At 37.4% G+C, this 23,571-nt stretch overlaps 1 protein-coding gene across 1 annotated transcript; it reads right to left on the bottom strand.

Annotated features, from left to right (window-relative positions):
• Positions 1 to 8,626: 8,626 nt before the first annotated feature.
• LOC104111780 (protein DAMAGED DNA-BINDING 2) lies at positions 8,627 to 14,708 on the bottom strand. The gene is made up of 11 exons (XM_009621547.4): positions 14,379 to 14,708; positions 14,201 to 14,291; positions 13,800 to 13,927; positions 13,045 to 13,167; positions 12,845 to 12,933; positions 12,601 to 12,721; positions 11,949 to 12,040; positions 10,434 to 10,563; positions 10,020 to 10,268; positions 9,709 to 9,905; positions 8,627 to 9,137 (listed from the first exon to the last, which is right to left on the bottom strand). Exons 1-11 carry the CDS (start codon positions 14,595 to 14,597, stop codon positions 8,912 to 8,914), a joined length of 1,665 nt encoding a protein of 554 aa, XP_009619842.1. The 5' UTR covers positions 14,598 to 14,708; the 3' UTR covers positions 8,627 to 8,911.
• Between the last annotated feature and the right edge of the window lie 8,863 nt (positions 14,709 to 23,571).

Here is a 23,571-nt window from a genome sequence, read left to right as displayed (position 1 = left end):
CTCTGTGTTTTGTCCTCTCATGATACATAGGATTAGCAACAATTTATAGTGCACCCTTATTATCACAGAATAATTTCATGGGTAATTTCAAGTCTACATTTAACTCTTTCAGTAAACCACTCAACCAGACAAGTTCAACCACTGTGAGTGTCATGCTTCTATACTCAGCCCCAGTTGAACTTCTTGAGATTGTGTTCTGTTTCTTTACTTTCCAAGATATAGTTGAAGATCCAAGCCTAATGAAATATCCAGTAATAGATCTCCTTGACATAGGACATGAGGCCCAATCTGAAACACTAAATGCTTCTATCTCTTCACTGTTGTTACTGGACATTAACAACCCCAGTCCCGGTTACCTTTTAATATACTTCACTAAGTGTAGTGATGCTTCATAGTGATATTTCTTAAGGGAATGCATAAATTATCTTAGATATTGCACTGCATATGAGATGTCGGGTCTTGTTATTGTAAGGTACAAAAGCTTTCCAATAAGCCTCTGGTAACTCCCCCTCTCCTCAAGTAAATCATCTCCAATGTTTGTACTGGTGCATATATCAAACTCTATGCTTGTTAACTTCACGTTCTGCTCCATTAGTGTCTCTTTAGGTTTAGAACATGCTAACCCTGCCTGAGATATCATTTCCAATGCATATTTTCTTTGAGACATTAAAATCCCTTCTTTTGACCTGGCAAACTCTATTCCCAAAAACTACCATATTTCTCCAAGCTCCTTCATCTTGAAGTGCTTGTGCAAAGCTTTCTGAGCAAGCTGTATTTCCTACAAATCATTTCATGTAACAAGAAGATCATCTACATAGACAAGTATTAGCACAAACTTGCCTACCACAGACTTGGTAAACAGTGAATAGTCATGTTTACTTTGGTGAAAACCAGATACGGAGTAGGCTTGAGACAGTTTTACTATATGCTTGTTTTAGACCATAAAGGGATTTGAGTGGCCTACATGCTTTATGATCCCCCTGGCTACTAAATCCCTGGGCAAAGTCATGTAGACTTGCTCATCAAGATCACCATTTAAAAAGCATTTTGGACATCCATTTGAAAAATAGGCCAGTGTTTGAGAGCTGCAGTGGCTAAGACAGCCCTCACAGTGGTTAGCTTAGCCACAAAGAAGATGGTATCATGTAAATCTAACCCTTCCTACTATGTGAAGCCTTTAGCAACTAGCCTGACATTAAACCTCTCTATAATACCATATGCATTGTACTTTATTTTGTACAACCATTTTCACCCAATGGGTGTCTTACCAACAGGTAAATCAACCACGGTCCAAGTGTTATTCTATTCTAGAGACTCAATCTCAAGCTTCATGGCCTAAACCCATCTCTCATCTTGGTTAGCTTGAGAGAAATAAGAGGGTTCAGTGTCTCCAAAAAAGAGGTAAGAAAGGATTGGAAAGTAACAGAAAGGTGAGAGTAAGACACAAACTGTTGAATTGGATAAAGAGAATAAGTGGTGGAAGGCAAGGGAGGATGGACATAATCAGTCAACCAAATATGAGGTTTACTTGTTCTACCTGACTTTCTATGGTGAGGTATGTAAGGTGGTGCCGGTAAATCAAGATTAGAAGGAGAAGTATGATTAGTAGAGGAACCATATAGTGATATGCCCGGTGAACTACGCTCTTCAGGAGGAAATGAACTGGCAGTGGATGAGGGAATGGCATGCTCTGTGGATGGAGAAGGTGTTGGATATAAAGAAGAAGAAGAAGAAGAAGTTGGCATGTAAGCTGGCATATCAGTGCTAGGGAGGTCAGAGAGTGGAAGAGATGTATCAAGAGAAGATGAAGGAATGCAAGTGAGTGAATCAGGGTGAGATAGTAAGAACTGTCCTTTTGGAAACTTAAAAGTGAAGATATTTTCCTTGAAAACAACATCTCTACTGATAAAGAAATTTCTAGACTCAAGATCATAGAGTTTATATCCTTTCTGAGTGGAAGAGTATCCTAAGAGGACAACAGGTACAGATTTTGGTGAAAATTTATCATGAAGATCAGGTTTTTTGGCACAACAGAGACAACCTATTATCCTCATATGATCAAGTTTGGGAGAAGAACCATGAAATAGTTCATAGGGAGATTTCATATGTAAAACATTACTAGGCGATCTATTAATGATATAGGTAGTTGGTAAAATATAGTCACCCCAGAGTTTCAATGGGAGTGCAGCCTGAAATCTCATGACTCTACCTACTTCAAGGAGGTGTCTATGCTTCCTTTCTACAATCCCATTTTGTTGAGGGGTGTAGAAACAACTGCTTTGATGGATAATTCATTTGGCTTTAAGCAGAGTAGAATAAAGAGAATTAAAAAATTCATAGCCATTGCGGGATCTAAAAGTCTTGATAGTTGAAGAAAACTTATTTTCTACTAAGTGAAGGAAATTGGACATAACTACATACACATCACTTTTCAGTCTCAAGAGAAAAGTCCAAGTCATCCTTGAAAAATTATCAACAAGAGTAAGAAAGTATCTATAGCCGTTGTAGGTACATACTCTATAAGAACCCCATACATCCATGTGAACAAGTTCAAATGTACAACTTGATTTTGAAGTACTAGTAGGAAAAGGTAATGTAGTTTGCTTTGCTAGTGGACAAACATAACAGTTACAAGTATCTGAACAAGATAACAATGTCTTTATTGTAGGGATTTTCATAGAAATGAATGAGGAGAATGGTCAAGTCTTTGATACCACAAAAGACTTGAGGAAGGCTAGGTAGAAGTAGTCATACATGTGGAGACAAGAAGAGCAACAGGCTTTGAAGGATTGGGGATATAGAGTCCATCCTTAAGGTTATCAATCCCCCTCACCTTTCCACTAAAGAGGTCCTGAAAGAGACAAAAATATAATAAAAAGAGACTATACACTTTAATTCTCTTGTATATCTGGACACAAATAATAAATTATACTGGAATTTAGGCACATAAAGCACATCATGTAGTGTTTGAGTACTGGATAAAGCATAAGACCCTCTGTTTGTAATAATAGTACTATCTCTATTTGGTAAATATACTAAAGTAGACTTGAAGGGAGGTATAGGCTTAGGACAGGACAACAGATCTAAGGAGGAAGCAATATGATTGGAGGCTCCAGTATCAATAATCCACTTAACTTGGTCAGTAATTGAATTACCTGCCATGTTAGCCACTTCTGTTGGTCCTTTCTCCTTTCTCATTCTGAGAATCTGTTGATATTGCTAAGGTGTGAATATTGGAGCTGTTTCATTAACCATACCATTTGTCATCACATTTCCAGCATTTCCTGTGTACTAAATTTCTTCCATAACACTCACATTATGTGCCACTGATGTGTGATTGTCATAACCACCTATCCTTTTGTTGTTGAATTTAAATCCTGGTGGATAGCCCACCAATTTATATCATGTGTCCCTTTGGTGTCCTTTCAATTTGCAGTAATCACATTGCAGATTTGCATTCTTCTTGTACTTTACACTCGAGCTATTTGCTTAAACAAAAGAGCTACTCTCAGTGTTCATAGGTCCACTTTCCAAAACTCCAGTTTATGCACCATAACCATTATTTAACATCTTGATTTCCTCTTGAATTATCATCGAGTAGGCTTGGTCCAGAGAAGGCGTTGGTTGCATCATCAATATTTGGCTTTTTTGTGGTGCATAGGTATCATTTAGACCTATTAAGAACTTCATAAGTTTCTGTTGACGGAGAAACTCAACAAAACGTTTGAACTTTTCACATTCACAAGGTTGAGGAATTATCGACTCAAATTCATCCCAAAGGTCATTCAAATTAGAAAAGTATACTGATACACTTGAAATCCCTTGCATCAAACAACTGATTTCCCTGTTCATATAAGTCACATTTACCTTATCAAAAGTGTAACACCCCGAAAAATTTTGCAGTACTTAAGTGGTAAGCCCGATAAATTTTGCAAAGAAAATAATGTTTCATGGTGTCGGACTAGGCTTACGTGTTTGAGGATTTTAGAAAGCTCAGACTTTTTGGGTTGAGCAATGCACCGGAAAGTAAAAAAAAATTGGCGGAAAAGTGTATTTCTGCGATCCATTATGCGACCGCAGAATCACTCTACGGACCGCATAATGGCCGCAGAGTGAGGCAGCTAATTGGGCTAATTGGAAGCAATTATGCGGTCGACTATGCGACCGCATAACTGTTATACGGTGCATTATACGACCGCATAACGGTTATGCGAACCGCATAGTGACCGCATACACAGTTGTTCTTTTGGCTATTTTGTAACCAATTATGCAATCGATATGTGGTCCGCATATCGGTTATGCGATCGCATACCTTGTTCCGGAGCTCCATTTTTGGGTTTTTAAAACCCGACCCTATTTCGTTAAATACACTCTTTGGGCCATTTTTGAGACATAATCTGATATTTTAGAGTGAGAGAGAGTGCCCTAGAGTGAGAAGGTGTTCTTCAATATTTTTTCTTCAACTCTTGCTCAAGTTTTGGAAGATTAAGAAGGGAAACTTTGTATGTCTTCATCCTAGAGGTAAGATTCTACACCCTAAACCCTAATTTCGAAATTTTCTGAAAATGGGTAACTAGCAAGATAAATTTCTGGGCATGAGAGTTATTTATTTTACATGCATGTGTTATCAAAGGGTGTAGGAAGATTGCTGAGCTAAAAATGGTAAAGATTGGGTTGTGGGATGATGAAATCCTTCATAAAAAGGACATTGAAACCTTTTGCACACCTAATGTTTGATAAAATGCTCAAGTGAGCTAGAACCATGATCATCTTCCTAATTTTAATTCAATTTATTATATTTCTAAAATAGATTGAAGTTGCTAAGAATTCCGGAATATTTTTGAGTGTAAGGAAGCTCAAGTGAGGTATGTTGGCTAAACTATTCTCTTATAATTGAATCCCATGATATTCATGTAAATTATGTAAGTCCCGAGTGATTCATTATGAAACTGGCTCTTCCGAGTAAGATTGGGTTGAAAGAAATATGTTCAACAAGCATCCCAGATGCTTTATTCATGTTATGTTACCAATTGAGGATGTGTTAAAATATGGGCTGTGCATTAATAATGTTTCGACTTTAAGTCAAGTTCAAATGAAGGTTATTATGCCAAGTTTTGTGAAATATCTCTATGTGCCTTAGACTCTAAATTGCTCACATGTGTACTACGTATCTTGATTTGAATTGTAATTGTTGTTGATGATGATAATGATATTTGAGATTGATAAGGTTAGCATGAAATACTGAATATGGCTAACGTGCCAAGAATGATCTTATAATTATGGCCACTAGTGCCAATAAAATGAAAAGATGTGAAAGTATTATGAAATGCGATGATTGATATAAAAAGGTTGATGTCTCAAATAAGACGGCCTAGCCGATCGGGTCGTGATCGGACACCATACCGTACACATGGTGGTGATTGTGCTGGAAATTATAATTGAAATGGTAATTGTGGTTGATGTCCCTAATGGATAGCCTAGCCGATCGGGTCATGATCGGACTCCGTATTAAAGACAGTGGTATTGATATTGAGAGAAATTGCGGTTGATGCCTCTAATGAGATGGCCTAGCCGATCGGGCGTAATCAGACTCCGTGCTGAGAGTACGGTGGTACTGGTTTTGTGAATAATGGTATTGTGGACAATGGTATATCGATACTAAAAATCTCCCAATGTGAGATATGAAAATTAATTTGAACATTGTCTTGATCCTAAATTGAGGTTTGATGTTGATTAAGTCTTTCATTGATATTATGATAATCTTATTTGTATTATTTGTCATTCTATTGAGAGGGTATTTAGTTATACATACTAGTGCTATTCGACAGTACTAACGTCCCTTTTGCCAGGGGCACTGCATCTTTCAATGGATGCAGGTGGTTCCACTGCAGGAGATATTAGTCAGTGATAGCAGTGCACCTTCTTCCCAGCTGACTTGGTGAGCCCCACTTCATTTCGGGGTCATGAATCTTTTGTACTTTGTGTATTCTATTTGAGGTATAGTCAGGGCCTTGTTGCCGGCATCATCATTGTACTCTTCTTTATTTATAGAGGCTCCGTAGACATAGTGTGAGTTGTGTATTGGTGCTGGGGAAAGACAAACTATGTTATGTTGTGGATGTATTACTTATACATTTGAGACTTTAAAAATAATGAAACTATTGGAAATGAATTGGTATTGTAGACATGAACACAATTTCGTCTAATTAATGATAATATGTATTATCTTTATTCATGGATGAGTTTGGGTAGAATGAAATCTAACATGCTTGCTCAGTCGGGTTCACTCGGTTGAGCGCCAGTCGCGTTCCTCGGTTTTGGGGCGTGACAAAAAGAATCCTTAAGTGCCTTCTAAACTTTCTATGCATTTGAGGAATAGACAATTCCGTTTCTAATCTCCTTCGCCACTGAGCTCTGGATCCAAGACTGGACTATTGAATTACAATGATCCCATTGGCGCAATTGAAAGACATTTTTTTCATATTACTCTCTCGCACAAGTTCCATCAACAAATTCTACTTTATTCTTCACTAGGACATATATTTCCATAGATCATCTATAGTTTAAGTAGTTCTCAGCTCCAATCAACAATTGAGGAATGAGTGGCAATCCTAGTTCATCCGAGGGATGAACATACAACAGATCATTGCAATTTATCTGTTGAGTGTTTGCATGCGAAATTCCAGCTGTGATTTGAGGTGAATCGATCGTCATTTGTGCAGAAAACTAACGATTTTGATGAATTAGGAAAATTCAACCAGAAAGAAATCGAAGACCCAAAATTAGGTAGAAGAGGGAAGAAATGAAAGTACTCAATCAATCTAGAAGCTCGCTACTTGAATCGCAAAGAACCATGGCTCTGATACCATGTTAAATTCCAGCCCTAGGTTCCGTCATTAGTGAGCTTACTGAAGATAAGAAAGAGGAGAAGCAATTATAGAGAGAAGGCAGAGAAGAATTGTAGAGAGATGAAATCAAATCATCGATTAATTGTCTTGCTTGCAAAATGAAGTTGTACACTGCGTATTTATCCTAACACTTAACAGATCTACTAACCGACTAACAGAAAAAATGAATAACTAACTTTCTAACTAACTACCTTCTAGAAGAGTACAAGTTAAATACAGAAATGTACAACTATTTGTAGCTCTTAATTTCAACAATTCCATCCCCAGTCCATTAGCATAACCACCCAAATCCATTCAAACAAATCAATTGAGTTAACTAATAATCCGCCCTTGTAAATATATCCAGAAGTCAACCTATGGCTCTAATATCATGTAGAAAATAAAAAAAATATTATTTGAAGACCTTTTGCTAGCCCAAGATCAATAACAAAAATTGAAGATTCATCTAAAGAAGAGGAAGTTACGATAGGAGAAGAAAGATTTTGGAAAGGAGAACTTTGTTATTGAAGAAGACTTCTTGAATTGGCTTGGTTACAAATGGTCAAGACTTTCCCTATTTATACTTGTCAAAGAATGGTTTTATACATTATTCTAGAACCATATACAAAAAATATCTAGTAACTTTATCTACCAACAAAGCTCTAGAATATCTAGATAGGTATTTTAAGATAAGAATTTAAAATATTACGCTAGGTAATTTTATTTTTTACTTCATTCTCACCACTATGACATAATCTCATTCATCGCTACAATAATTCCTTCAGAAACAACACGCGACACCTAGACGCAAAATAACTACCTTATTTTGAATAGAGCAAAGACATGCTAGTTTACTACAGTGTTTCAAAAGGCTTTTTTAGGACTCGTCCCGAGGGGGGCACTTGAAAAATGTCCTGAGACTTATGTGTGGAGCTTGGTTTTGTAAGGCTTACACTCTAACCACCCAACTATGCCCCCTGGACACGCCTAACGCTTAATGGTAAGCTCGCTCAACAGTTCTTTGCAAATCATGTGTCAAATTCCTTAATTCAGTTAACAATAGTGTTGCATATCTAATTAACAATTGAGAATATTGTGAGGGTGAATATCATTTGAATATTTCTTCTAAAAATAAATAGTCGAAATCTATATCTTCACTTGCTACTAGTCTTCATGCCTTAGTTCTATGTCTCTCAAAATTATCTAAATTTTATTATTTTGCTGAATTATTTGAAAGTATTTTTTATTTATTCATGAAAGAGAGACCTTTAAATTGTAATACGGGTAGAATTTATTGACTATTTACTTTTAAGGATGTAGTTGGACAATATATATATATATATATATATATATATATATATATATATATAAATTATTTGAATGTTAAGATATGATAGTTGAGTTCTATCTCATAATAACTTTATTATACTAAAATACATGCTAGATACTTTATTTTCTATAAGTTTCTTTGATCCTTTTAAATTTTCTTAAGCTTTTAATATATTTTTTTACTTTTTTGAGTTATTTATCTTATCAATTAATAAATTAAAAAATTTAAAGACATGTGAGGCTTACGCCCCATATCTCAGGGCTTACGCCTCGCCTCATATTAAGTAAAACGCCCCAACTCATGCACCACCCTTTTAAAACACTAGTTCACCGTGATGGTTTTATAAGCAAAAAGATGGAGTTGACGCAACAACAAACGTCAGCCCAAATTGGTTGACATGAATTACATCTACGCGAAGGAACCCCAAAAAAGGCCATTTCCAATTCCAATGAATCACATTTGCAGTACCACTTACAGACACTAGATCAGCAATCACACACTCTAAACTAATCAAAAACATTAGCTGTTTCGAGCAGCATAGATGGGAATTATACAAACCAAAAGGGGACCCAAGATACTGCGTCGTACTCCAACACTATAGCACAGTTAAGACACATTTCTCCCAAGTATGAAGTGGAGTTTCTTGACAAAAATGCACTTAATCATTGGCAGAGGTGTCGTTCGGTTCCAAAAGTTAACGGCTTTTCCGGGAACTATAAGAAGACGATTTTAAGGGAAGTTTCTTCTGCTTGGGGCCCTTATCCTTGCCTCTAAATATATCATTGTCAGAATCATCATCACTGTTATGATCATGCTTCTTGGTATGTTTCTTACTGGCCTCCCCACATAATAAAATTCTCTTTTCTTCTCTAGGTTGTGCAATGTTAGACAGCTTCTTAGGCCTCCAAATGAAAAGAGATCTGAAATACAAAGATAATCAATAGTACATATTAAAATGCTTACTAGAATGAGAAACCAACAGAGGTATATATCACAAGGCAGGCCAAACACACAATCCCTCATATTCCCTTACAAATAGCTAGTGAAATCTTAATCCAAATCAAAGTAAACTACGAAAACCGCAGTTAGATTGTTGAAGGGGCTCCTTTTCAAATAACTGACAATGGGATGTTGTCTATTGACAATAGAGCATGCAACACTGGAAGGATCAATGTGATTGATGGGAAAAGTAAGTGTTAGAAACCTTAAACTACGATGTTGGGTGCAAAGTATAATAACAAGATGTGAGAATCTGAAAAGATATTCGGCAACAAATCAACCTTGAATCATGTTCTGCATTAACATGCTTCAAACAGTAGGAAGATTTCTATCAGAGAAAGGGTCAATTTATTGTTGTTTAACAGAGAACAGTCATAATATAATTCTATATAAGCAAAGTGGCATCCATATGCCACAAACAACCAAAATAGTACGTTCACCACTTGTCGGTTATCACCGCATAAGACACATAAATATGATCATTGTTCAAACCTTGAACTACCAGATGCCAGAATATCTTCACGTGGATGTAGCTTGTTCACCGGACTAATAGTTGTTATGTTTGGGTCCATGACCTCGGCAACCAACTGCCCAGTACTGATGTTGATGAAGTCAATGGGATGCAAAGCAGCTCCATCATAATTTTCACTAATGTAACGCCCGATGACAACAAGAGACTCTGATGAGTCCTGCACAAAGTAATATTCATTGATATAGACCTGCTCCACTTTTTCTACTTTGAAATCAATCACGAGTTAAATGGTGAATTCTTCAATTAACAAATTAGTTCTGCACATGCTTGCCTTTGGATCCCATTCTGCTCGGAATGCTGTAAGATATCGGTTAAAATCGTGACTGTGAACAATTTCTCGGCTTGGATAATCAAGGTTGCCAAAAATTGAATCCCACACACGGATCCGATTATCCAGCGAAGTAGTAAGTATTTTGCTGCCACTTTGTGGAGAAAAATATGCAGAACTAACAACACGTTTATGTTCAAGATTATAAAGAGAAGACCCAGCTTCCAAGCGGCGCATATCCCATATTCGAGCCTGTGGCAACAAAATATTTCACTTGATAAAAATTACCACCACTGATTTAACGCATATAAAGAAGGAATAGAGGTATTTTCTGCAACGAGCTCTTATGCTATTTACATGAATCAAAGTGAAATCAAGAGCCAGATCATATAGACTGATCAAGTAAATGGAACTTACAAAGTGATCATTCCCACAGCTCAGAAGTAGATCTGGTTGAAGAGGATTGCAGTTTAGACCAACAACTTTAGTTCCTTTCTTGTGAATCAAAGTAGGTTTGCTTATTATGTTATTGCTCCGCATATCAGCCCTGTACATGTGCACCAAATAAAAACAAATGCAACCAAATACAAAACCATAGGGGGATCAAACACATAAAAAGATGGTGTGGGTAGTGGAATACAGTCAACAGCAAAGTCTATTCTTGCTTTGACAAGCAATGTTGTAGGAAATGGAACAGAAGTTCCATCAATTAGAATCTTTCTTCCAAACTACCAACTCTCCTCAAACATTTCTACTTTTGATACTCTAGGCTGAAATTTTACTTAGTCTTCCAGTAAAAGTTTTCAAAGTTCAATTGCAAACAGTATGCAACTGAAAGATAACAAAATTACTTTTGCCAAAGGGCTTGGAATTAAAAGATGAACCACACTGTGCAGATATTCCATGTAGAGGATTCAACACTCAAAAGAATTCTATACATACGAATTCAGCTTAAAACTTGGCGTGTCTTATAGCAATCATTTATCTGTAGTTGTTGGTCATTTTAAATACTACTTAATTATTCTATAATATTCACATGAAGTCATGAACTGAAAGGACATGACTCTTGATAGGATGGTGTGGAGGTCGAGGATTAAGGTAGAAGGTTAATAGGTAGTCGAGTGTCTCCCTTTGTCTTCCTCAGTTCGTAGCATTAGTGTTAGTTTGTTATACATTTATTCTTAGATTGCTATTACTACCGTTTATTTGCTACCTTGGTTTCAGTCGTCTTTTTATCTTATTGTTGTTTATACTTGTTTTCATTGCTTCTTTTTATCTTTTCTTTAGCCGAGGGTCTTCCGGAAACAGTATCTCTGCCTTCCAGGGTAGGAGTAAGGCTGCGTACATCTCATCCGTCCTAGACCCCACTTGTGGGAATTCACTGGGTTTGTTGTTGTTGTCACATGAACTGAAAATAACTCAGTTCAGAAAGCAACATTCAGGAAAAATAAGTGTGGCATTATCATCTTTACCCATAAGAAAACGTAATCTTTTATCCAGTTCCCGTTCATCCCCAGAAACAACCCCCCCCCCCCCCCCCCCCCCAAAAAAAAAAAATCCTTTCCGCCTCAAATATAGTAAAAGAATCAAGATTAGCATAATTTTTAAGGCTACAGCCCAAATGATAATCAGACTGCACAAAAGTCTGCTTGAATTACTGTGACAGCTAACCTAATGAAAATTATTTTTTCAAAGGACGAGTAAACAATCCTTAATAATTTCCAGCTGCCCAGAAAATTAGGTTAAAATTTTCTGTTAGTGATATATGAGACGTCCATTAACCTAATGCACATGACAAAGTATCATCAAACCAGTCATTTTAACAGATAAGAAGAGAGAATTTCATATCTACAGAACTTTTTAGAGAAAGAAATTCGTATCTTCAATACTGCATAAACATTGACCTCCCCAAAAAGTTCAAAAGACACTTACATGTACAGATATCCAAAATTATCAGCAACAAGGACAACACTTTTATCTGAGTTAACATCCAACCCATAAAGCATCCTCCAACGGCTTGGTCCCTGCAGAAAAATCATCTGTAACTTAAACTCCAATAGAACCATATAACCACTTCATGATAACCTACTTGTTGGCGTCATGTATTTCACTCTCCTTTTCTTTGCTATCCCCAACTGAAAGCAATAGATTCAGTGATGTAATTAGTGAGAACCTAGAACATCATCGATATCATTTTTAGAAACAATCGGTGCATCAAGATGTCGTTTACTTTGACCCACAGTCAGGGAACACACTTAATCTCATGTATTCACGGATTCAAACAAAGTATTCAACTAAACTACAGGTGAAAACTCAAGCTGATTTAAACAACAAACCTAACTGGAAACCAAAGAGGAAGACCGAACTTGAGAGTAAAAATGAATCAAATATGTAAATGTGATAGGTTTCTGTATATCAGCAAGGCTGAAATTTCCTGAAATGATCGGTGTCCTTGTAGCTGAAAAGTATCTACACGCCCTAAAAGGGGACAAGGTAGTTCAAAATGTGCCATAGGCTCGTCCAAGCACAATATCAGAAATAAAAGATAATCAATTCACACAACAGCTTCTATTCGGAAAATCACCTCCCACCCATTTGGATTAAGGTTCATTAGTGACAAGGAAATCCCAGTCTCCAGGTCAGTGCAACTTATTGTCCCATCTGATGAAGCAGCATATATTGAACCGCCATTTGTCGGGTTGAACCTACACGAGTTAAACATAACTCATTTATTGATTGAGGACATAGTAATGCAGGTGAAATCTATAAGTAGCTGCAAACATTAAAGACTATCAAAAGATGCAACAACAAGAGAGATAAATACTCACTTCATGTTGTTAAGTATACAATTGTGTATGTTCCCATATATTGTCTTTTCATGTACTTTACCAAAATCCCAGATACCAAGTTGGCCTTTCTGTAAAATAAAGTAATATTGCATTAACCTCCAGAAATTTATGTGACCCTTGCAACAGTGACCTCAATTCATAGTCACACTTTACAGCTATATCGCAGAAAGAACCCGCACCTTATCACCAGATAAAAGAATATTGTTGTTTGTAGGATGAAACTCCAAGCATGTGACTCGCCTACTGTGGTACCTGATAACTGCACAGTGGACTTGATCTGGGATCACATAAGCTGGCTTGATCTATTAAAGAAACCAAATAAGCAAAATATGAAACAGCTTTACTGAAGATACAGATTGTGGACATCTACTACTTGAAGAGAAAATGTTGCACAATAGTAAACAAGAATGTGATTCTTTAAGCTTACAAGGAGTGACAATGAAAAATTACCCTATAACCATAGACCAAGGTAGAAAATAAATTTCGTGTGTGAAAAATAATAACCATTAACACATTGCAAAATAGGAAGTCTAAAGTTAAAAGTTTGTAAGTGTCTATTTTTTGGAACAGACTAAAAAGGAAAGATTGCAACAAAAAACGGCACAGAAAGAGTATAAACGAATAGAACCATGTGCCAAATGAGACAAAAGTACATCACCGGCAACTAGAATATCAATATATAACCCCAAAACGGAAGCAGAAACCTTCTAGTCAAACTGTAAAGCTTACTCACAAACTACTATTATCCGTGATTCTCTGAATAATGCCAATAAAGTATGAACATTCATGTCTAATGACAAACAACAATACCTCTAACGTTAATTAGATACTACAGGAGATTAGTTTTGAGACACAACATCCAAGAAGAAATTATATGTCAGGATAGCATCTCCAATAACTATGGAAATCTTTTGCACAGTAAGAGAAAGCTTACTGGAGGAAGCCGTGGTTGAAGCTGGCGCTGGAAAACAAATTCCAAAGAAGTAGTTGTGTTCTTGCGTGGCGCTGGGACTATTCCATATTCGGTAGCTACTCGGTGAGGGCAAGTCATTGTGGTGTGCCCTTCAACCCCGACCAAAAAAATAATAATAAATAAACAAAACAAAATTTAAGATGTTCGTGTAAAGTATAAAAAGAATCATGAAATAGACAACTATTATATTCAGGAGATACAGGGCATGCAACGGAATAAATAAGAAAAAATATATTAACATAAGACGAGCAGAAACAGTGATAATATTTTACCAGAACTAACTAGAAAAAGTTGCAAAGAGAAAAATACAAGCTACCTAAATACTTGTATACAGAGTCTTAACTAAAAGCTTCAGAAATTACCAGGCATTTTGCAGAGAAAACATGGTTTCATTGGGCAATCAATGTAAGTGGCACCCCTAAACCCTGCTTCATGACCCGTTTTCTTGCAAACCTGGGAAAAAAATGGATGAAAATTCCCACTATTCCGCACCCCGAAGAGCATAAATTTGAAAAAGAAGAAAAGGGGGTCGGCATATACTTTGCAAACTTTCTTGAGAGTAATAGTGATGGGTGTTTTCCCTTTCTTCTTCAACTCCGAAGCCTCTGCTTCTATTGTCTCTTCAGGTACAACCACATTAGCTTCTTCTTGTTCTTCTTCTTCTTCAACAGCCTCATCCTCTGACGAGCTTTCCTCGGACTCGGTGTCTCTTTCGATCACCACTTTCGGAAACGAACTTCTTCTGGTTTGTGGAGGCATTTTGGATACAGTCACACTTAGGAGTAGAGATACTGATTTGAATTTGGGGGTGGCAGAAAATAGGAATTGAAAGCCCGCGGTTAACTGCACCGACTTTACAAAGGGGGAAATTCGAAGAATTCAATTACCTAGGTCAGTCGAGGAGTTTTCCGTCTTTTTTCCGACGTTAGTGTTTCTCTCTATTGGCGGGAGGCTACGTGGTCTGTTCTTAGCCGTTAAGGGATATCCTTGTACCCCGGAAAAAAACAAAAAGATGGATCCGTATTTTGTTTGGTGTCATTAGTGGTAACCGTTTGAAGTGAATGATTATTTCTTTAACGAAATTTTACCATTTATATCAAACGTATACGCTTTATTTATTATAAATTAAAATTATTTTAAAATATTATTTTCTATAACTACCTTTTATATTTTATAGCAAAATAAGTATTTTATGGTATATACTACCGTTGAGGCATGAAATACGTTATTTATGTTTTTCCTCTCTCTTATGACATATCTATTTTTAAGGGATTGACGTTACTGTATTCATAAATACATGACGCGAATACATGTGAATACATGCGCGTATAGCTGTATTCATGAATACAGCAGCGCAAATACATGTGAATACATGCGCGTAAAGCTGGACTGCCCTGATTTTATGCGCTTTTTGCTGTTGTATTCATGAATACATGGCGCGAATACATGTGAATACATGCGCGTACAGCTGGACAACCCTGATTTTACGCGCTTTTTACTGTTGTATTCATGAATACAGTAGCGCGAATACATGTGAATGCATGCGCGTACAGCTGGACTGCCTTGATTTTAGGCGCTTTTTACTATTGTATTCATGAATACATGGCGCGAATACATGTGAATACATGCGCGTACAACTGGACTGCCCTGATTTTAGGCATTTTTTGATGCTATATTCATGAATGCATCAGCACGAATACATGTGAATACACTACTGTAACAACTAAATATTAGCTATAGGAAGTAATTATACATATGGTAGCTATAGGAAGTTAATAGCCACTAAACAATAGTGGTTTTTGAAAATTTCTCTTTCTTTAACAAAACTAGACGCAGTAAGCCCGTGCTGAGGCTGGGCCCAAATTCAAGGCCAAAAAGTAATACATATGATTAAAAAGAAAAAGTTGCATTATGTTTTTAAGTTTTCACCAAATATCTTATTTCTCCTGATAAAAAATAATCGTGTGTATTCAAATTATAGCCAAGATAAATTTCAAATCCACCGACACGTTTTCAGTCTTGTATTCAAAGTGAATCCTGAATTGATGCACCATGTATCATATTTAAGAGATTTGCTTAGAACTCGTATCAACACAACAAAGAACCAAATCTAATTCCCTTATTTTCGAACTCACATGGCTTTAGTTTGTTGATTGCTACTTTTAAAATGCAATGTTCTATTTTTATTTAGAGGTAAGATTAACATGGACATCTAGCGGACATAATCAATATAAATCTGGAGGTTCATATTTTTACTTAAAGGTAACAATATCCCATATATTTATGATCAAAATATCTTATTGATGTTGTATAAATCTTCGCTTTTGGACATTTGTTCCTTTGATGCATAGTGTAGGATAGACAAATGTGTCAGTTTTAGTTTAAATTTCAAAAATTCAAAATCTAATGATAATGATAATAATTATATATTTTTTTAAAAGAACTTCTCATAATTTCCCGAGCATAAGTTGTCATAAAATATATATATATATATATATATATATATATATATATATATATATATATATATATATATATATATATATCAAAGCCTTTCAAATTTAAAATACATTTTGCTTTGAAAAGTTCAATTTTGATATATAAAAATTAAATCGGAATGATTTTTGAAACAGAATAAAAAGAGCACAAAGTTATGTTTTTGAAAAAAGAACCTGACCAAAATATTCTATACAAAACCAAAAAACTATTTAAAAGACCAAAAAACCTAACCAAGAATTTTTTTTCTTTAAAAATATGTTTAAAAGAAACAAAACCAAAATCAAATTGAAATTAGGCAAAGAAGACCAAGGAGACACACGTTTGATGATACCCCTTGGAATAACATTACTTAAGTTCCTACAATCTTCTTAGCCAAAAAATAAAACTATAAATGTCCACACACCAAAATAGAGTTTAAAAATAATAGGCTTAACATGTTTTACTCTTATTAATATTTGAACTTTTTTACTTTTAAAGGATGCGTTTATGCTAATGTAGCGATAAAATTATGAAGACTGATGAATAGGAGTTTGGATGCTTACATGTTTTTCTTGAATTTATAAAGATAAAAGATACATATAAGCTATAGTACTTCAACAATTCTAATTATAGAACTAAATATTTTGGTTAAGATGCAATAAGAAAGCCCAAAAAGTTAGTTTTATTTACGAAATGTCCGAAGACATCTACCGTAATAAAAGGTTAATGTAAGATGAGAAGGGATAGTACAAAAATAAGTGTACTATCTCCTATAAGAAACCCATAAAATTACAAAATAGGACTTAAAAGTAATATCATTAATTCAACACCCATAAAATTAATAAGGTAAAAAATAGCAACTTTAAGGGCAATAGTTTTGAAAACTTGAATGCGAGGACGACAAAATCTTTGGGTAGTCCCTTATTAATAATAGTAATTTGAATATAGCTTAGGGGTATAATTTCTTGACGTGCTCCCTCTTCATTCCGTTAGTAACTACTAATTTGCGAGTCCTAATACAACTCTGACAGTACTTTATATTGTCAGCTCCTCTTCTTTTGAACAAGTCCTTATTATTTAACTGATGACTAGTCTTAGATATATTATGTATTAGTGAAAATAAATTTTTGTTTATATTAACATAAATAATATTTAAAAGATGTATTTATGTTATAAAATAAAAATAAAATTAAAAGTTTATAAAAGCTAATGCTAATCGTGAATCATATTTAGTGTTGGGTCCACTTTAATGTCTTTATCTAGTTTGTTCTAGTAATTGTTTTATTGCAAAAACAAAAATTGTAACTGTAGTATTTAATTGAAATGTGAAAAGATCTTTCAATTGCATTATCTTATCACAACCTCAAAACCACTAACCGTTTGTGATGGCGCCTAACCCAGTAGCTAGGCAAGACAAACATAACGATAACGAAGTATAATTACTGAATTTAACAAAATAGTACAAGTCTAAGACCAATTAACATAAACAACAGTGTCGATACAAAACATCTCTTCCATAACTGGTAAATAAAGAGTCGTGAGCTCTAAAACGAAAATACAAGCCTGAAAAGCTAAATAGCAATGCTGTCTAAAATAAAGACAACAATATAAGAGAAAAGAGACGCCAAGACTACGATCGAAATGCAGCTCTACCTCGTCTCTCAGGTAACTCAGCAAGCAAAACTCTGCTACTGGTGACTGGGTTTAACACCTGGATCTACACAATTAAGTGCAGAGTGTAGTATGAGTACAACCGACCACATGTACTCAACAAGTATTATAACTAACCTCGGCGAGGTAATAGAAGCAAGAATTATAAGTGATACTTGCTAATCACATGTACTGTTTATGAATTCAACAAGTACAGAACAATAATACGAGTAGGTTATAAATCTTCGAAAGAACCATCTTGGTGCACATAATCTCTTAACATCCTCTGCTCAATCAACAATCCGACATATAAAGGAGATATGCAAATAAATCAGGCAAACAACCAAACAAATTGCTAGTAAAGATGAAATGCAATAACAAAATCAAACATTAGCCAACTTTTCCTCTGAATTTTCACAACCATACCAAACCACTGATCAGTTTTCCTCAATAACCGCGTGTACACCATCAAGAAGGAACATGAGAGGGTGACTCTAGGGGATGGATCCATATCCACACGTTGCACAGGCAATTTACGTGCTACACGGACAACTCACGTGCTAATAATATCAACTACACGGACAAATCGCATATTGCACGGACAAATCACGTGCCAATAATATCAATCGCACAGACAACTCATGTGCCAATAATTACAACCCGTCCGGCGTGGTCATAGGCTATCAGTCCAGATCATATCACACAGAAAGCAGAAATACAAGAATACATGTACATGATCGATGAATATCAAATTTCATACTCCTGAACTAGCATAAATGATATTCTAAGGTGTATGCATATGCAAAGTGTGTTATCATAGCTCAATCCGACAAATACATCACGAACGTAGCATTTTTCAGGTTCAACCAGGAGAGTAACCTCAACGTAACCTCAAATATGGTACAAATAGCTCACAAAAGGGGTACAAATAGAAGGAACATCATAGCATGACGCTTAGCAATCAAATCAAGGCATATCATAGCCTAAGCACTACCCCGAGCATGAATAATACCCCAGTGCACACACATGGGCTCAATCCCCACACATGTGCGCTACCCATAGCACGTAGCTATCACAAATAACTCAGGCAACTAGTGCCTCAACCAACTTTAGGTAAGATACTTACCTCAAGCAAGCTAAATCAGTACTCTAGGAAGCCCTTCGCGCGTGAATCAACCTCCGTACGGCTCAAATCTAGCCAAAATGACTTTATATGTTACACCCTATATTTTCGTATGTAAAAATGCGTCGTAAGCAAACTAATGTAGGAAAAAAAAAGAGATAATATTTAAAAGTATATAAAGTAAGTTAATCATGTTACCTCTGAGGTTACAAATATTGAAGATCATGAACAACAAGTTACATTCATAAGTTTTACTGAAACTTTGGGTCAAATGTAACTGCAATTTTCTCCCAATATACTTAGAGTTATGGTGTGTTCCACACATCAAATTAAAGATCTATGAGTCTATTTTCTAACGCATTAAACCATTTGTCAATACGACATCGGAGTAGAGAGATATGTGCATTTTTGCGATACTGCGCAAGCTGTTAGGTGACAAGTAGGTGTGTCACCTACTTGCTTAAATGAAAGCCCAAAAATGGGCCATTTCGGGTCGTCCAAAGAGGCCTTTTAAGGGCCTATTTTATTCATATATTAGACTTAAAATAGAGCATAATAACCAGACATAAGCTCTGCAAAGAATCCTCCCAAAAATTTTCCACAAACCCTAATTGATTTTCTCTCCCTTTCAAGTTCCAATTGGAGGTAAAACTTAGAGTTTGAAGAACCAAGATAGGAGCTGAGTTATCCAACAAATAAGGTGAGTTTACTGCTCTCTTTCATCCATTTTTTCTTCTGTAAATTCATGGTAAGTCGTTCTATACTTGTAAGAACTCACGGGATGGTGATCGGAAGCCGTGAGTTCGAGTTATTCACTTGTAGCGGACTGTTTTGTGGACTGTTTTGTGTTGCTGTTGGGCTGCGTGTTTTATTACTATTTTGTGGAGTTTTGGAGGAGGAAGGGGGTTTATAAACACCATATAAATGTAGGGTGGTTGGCTGGTCGTTCGTCATAACATTTTCGGGTCGTTTGACACTACTACGGTGGTCGTTTTGTGTACGAAGAGATTGGGGTGTGTTGGGCTGTTTTGTAGTATTTGATGGTGTATATAGGGCTGGAAAATGATGTATATATGTTGTTATTGTTCTGTCCTTGTATTGTTGGTGTTATCTTGAAGTTGGAGGAAGGGCATATTATAGGGGAGATGCTGCCCGTTTTAATACAAAATAGGTTTGTCGTTCGTTGTGCGATAGTTGTACCTTTCGTAACTTAACGATAGTATTATTATCATTCTTGTAGATTAAGGTGCGAAGAGGTGAGTTCAACTTGGTGATTGAAAAGATTGTGATAAGGTATGTTAAGGCTAAGCCTTCCTTCATTTTGGCATGATCTCGTAGCTACATGTGTTAGTAATGAGACAAAAAGAGAAGTTCATATTCATGAATTTATTCACACTATTCTAGTCTCATAAGTTACAATATTATTCCTTATCGAGACTCTATATTCAATTTTAGTATTGTCTTCTTTCAGTCAAGAGAGCAGCAAGCCTATATATACAGTATTACAGTATTTTCATTACCATCGAGCTATAATCGATGGGCAGGCCCCTATTGGGCAACCTCTGATCAGATGGAAAGTTATATACCGAGCCTACTGTGGCCGAGCGCCTATGAGCGAGCCCAGCATGGTCGAGATACATAGCCTAGTATGGCCGAGCGCCTATAAGCGAGCCTACTATGGCAGAGCAGTTATATATACCGAGCCTTATAAGGCCGTACAATTATTTTACTTACTATATTGAAGGAGTTGAGTCAGTATCAGCAGGTAAGTATATCTCCAGATCATCTTTGACTCCCAGTTAATTTCAGTTATCATATTATCAGTTCAGTTTCAGATTTCAGTTATTTTATTGCCTTACATACTCGGTACATTATTTCGTACTGACGTCCCTTTTTGGGGGCGCTGCATTTCATGCGCGCAGGTTCAGACAGACAGACGGGTAGACCTCCTCAGTAGGTGTTTTCCGAGTTCCGCCTGATCGGTAAGCTCCACGTCTTTCGGAGTTGCCAGGACTAGAGATTTGTGTACATCTTATGTATATCTGTATATATGTTATGGGTAGGTCGGGGCCCTGTTCCGATCACAGTACATCTATCAGTAGAGGCTTGTAGGCATATCCTGTTGGTTAGTGCAGTATGTTGGGTTTGTATAAATTGGTGGTTTGTCAGCTGTAGTAGCTATGACGGCCTTGTCGGCCTAGCTTTATATTGATATTTAGTTAGTGCTAGTTTCCATTCAGTTTTATATTTTGCTTCGCAAATTGTCTTGCAAGGTGGCCCCATGGCCAAAGTATGACATTATGTGTTCAGAGTCCCTTAGTCGCAATTTGGTACGCCAGGTTAGGTGAGGCACGGGGTGCTTGTCTCGCTCCTAGGTTTGGGGCGTGACAAACTTGGTATCAGAGCAGTTCTGTCCTAGGGAGTCTACAAGCCGTGTCTAGTAGGGTCTTGTTTATAGATGTGTTGTGCACCACATTATATAAGCAAGGAACTACAGGGCATTTAGGAGTTGGTTACACTTCTTTGAAATCTAAATCGTGCTATAGAACTGAGTTATAGGAAATTTGAATTAAACTTATGTGTTGGTGTTTGCATGCACAGATGACGGTGACTAGGAAGACTATGGCTAGCCAGAGGAGAGATACAGTAGTAGGTGAGGGGACCAACAGGGTACCCCCAGTAGATGGGGCCCAGTCTGAGGCTCAAGGGGGAGACCCCTACTCAGCCATTACCGGCTCCTCCACCAACTACGGAGATTCCTAGGGAAACCGCACATCCAGTTCCCCCTCCACTTCCATCAGATCAGGACTTAAGGAGTGCGGTGCATTTGTTGACACAGTTGGTAGCTACCCAGCAACATGCTAGGGCATCAGCTAGTGCAGGAACTTCTGAGGGGTCTGGGAGTTCAAGGGTCCGAGAGTTTATTGCTTTGAGTCCCCCAGAGTTCACGGGGACAGATCAGAGGGAGGACCCGCAGGATTTCATAGATCAGCTTCACAGGATCTTTCGTGTTATGCATGCCACGGAGAAAGAGGCAGTTGAGCTAGCAGCTTTTCGACTCCGAGATATAGCCATCCTTTGGTATGAGGGATGGGAGAGGTCCAGGGGACGTGATACACCTCCAGCTATTTGGGAGAATTTTTCAGATGCTTTCCTTGACCAGTACTTACCGCGGGAGATCCGACAGGCTCGAGTCGATCAGTTTCTAGCCCTCAAGCAGGGTAATATGAGTGTTCGAGAGTATAGTCTCCGTTTTGACTCATTGGCCAGATATGCACCATCCATAGTTTCTACTATGCGGGACAGGATTCACAGGTTTATAGCAGGGTTAGCCCCAGAGTTAACCGAGGCATGTGCCACCGCTGCATTGCAGGATAGTATGGATATCTCCCGGATTCAGGCATTCGCCCAGAATATAGAAAGGGGTAGGCGTCGGCAGCAGGGTACAGAGAGGGCTGAGCAAGGGCAACGTAAGAGGATGAGATTTCCCAGGTCTCAGGAGCAATCTCAGGGTAGTTATAGGACCCAGTACTTCGGACGGCCACCTAGGCCTCCGCCACCTCAGTTACAGGGTTACGGGTATGACCGCTATACTCAGTCAGGACCAGGTGAGAGCTCACGGGCATCGGGTTTGCAGCGACAACAAGGTTCTGCGCAGACATGGTCATTTCCTCCGCGGTGTGACATCTGTGGTAGAGGACACTTGGGTCAATGCCGAGCAGGTTCTGATGCTTGTTATACATGTGGGCGTCCGGGGCATATGATGCGAGATTGCCCAAATAGAGATTCTGGGGGAATGGCACAACCAGCGAGTTCAGCAACAGGATCGTCTATGTCCGTGCATCCTTCAAGGCGTGAGTCTCAGTCTTCGGCTGGTAGAGGTCGAGGCAGAGGTAGAGGTTCCAGTTCAAGTGGTAATCAGAACCGTATCTATGCTTTAGCGGGTCGACAGGACCAGGAGTCTTCACCAGACGTTGTGACAGGTATATTAACCATTTGCTCTCACGATGCTTATGCTTTGATAGACCCAGGATCTACTTTATCGTATATTACCCCATTTGTCGCGAGGAAGTTTGGTATAGTGCCTGAAATACTAAGTGATCCTTTTGCGGTATCTACACCGGTCGGAGAATCGATTATTGCTAGACGGGTTTACCGAGGTTGTACGGTGACAATTTGTAGTCGTCAGACCTCAGCTGACCTAGTTGAGCTAGAGATGATGGACTTTGATGCTATCATGGGCATGGACTGGTTGGCAGCTTGCTATGCCACAGTTGATTGCCAAGCAAAGGTAGCCAAATTTCATTTTCCGGGTGAGCCAGTCCTTGAATGGGTAGGTAATACACCAACACCCAGAGGTAGGTTTATTTCCTATCTGAAGGCGAGGAAAATGATCGCAAAAGGGTGCATTTATCATATTGTGCGAGTTAGAGATGCAGATGCTGAGATACCTACACTTCAGTCTATTCCCATAGTCAAAGA

Source organism: Nicotiana tomentosiformis, chromosome 7, assembly GCF_000390325.3.
Source record: "Nicotiana tomentosiformis chromosome 7, ASM39032v3, whole genome shotgun sequence".
NCBI classification, from domain to species: domain Eukaryota; kingdom Viridiplantae; phylum Streptophyta; class Magnoliopsida; order Solanales; family Solanaceae; genus Nicotiana; species Nicotiana tomentosiformis.
The sequence above is the reverse complement of the archived record's forward strand: the minus strand, read 5'-3'. Positions and strand labels throughout refer to the sequence as shown.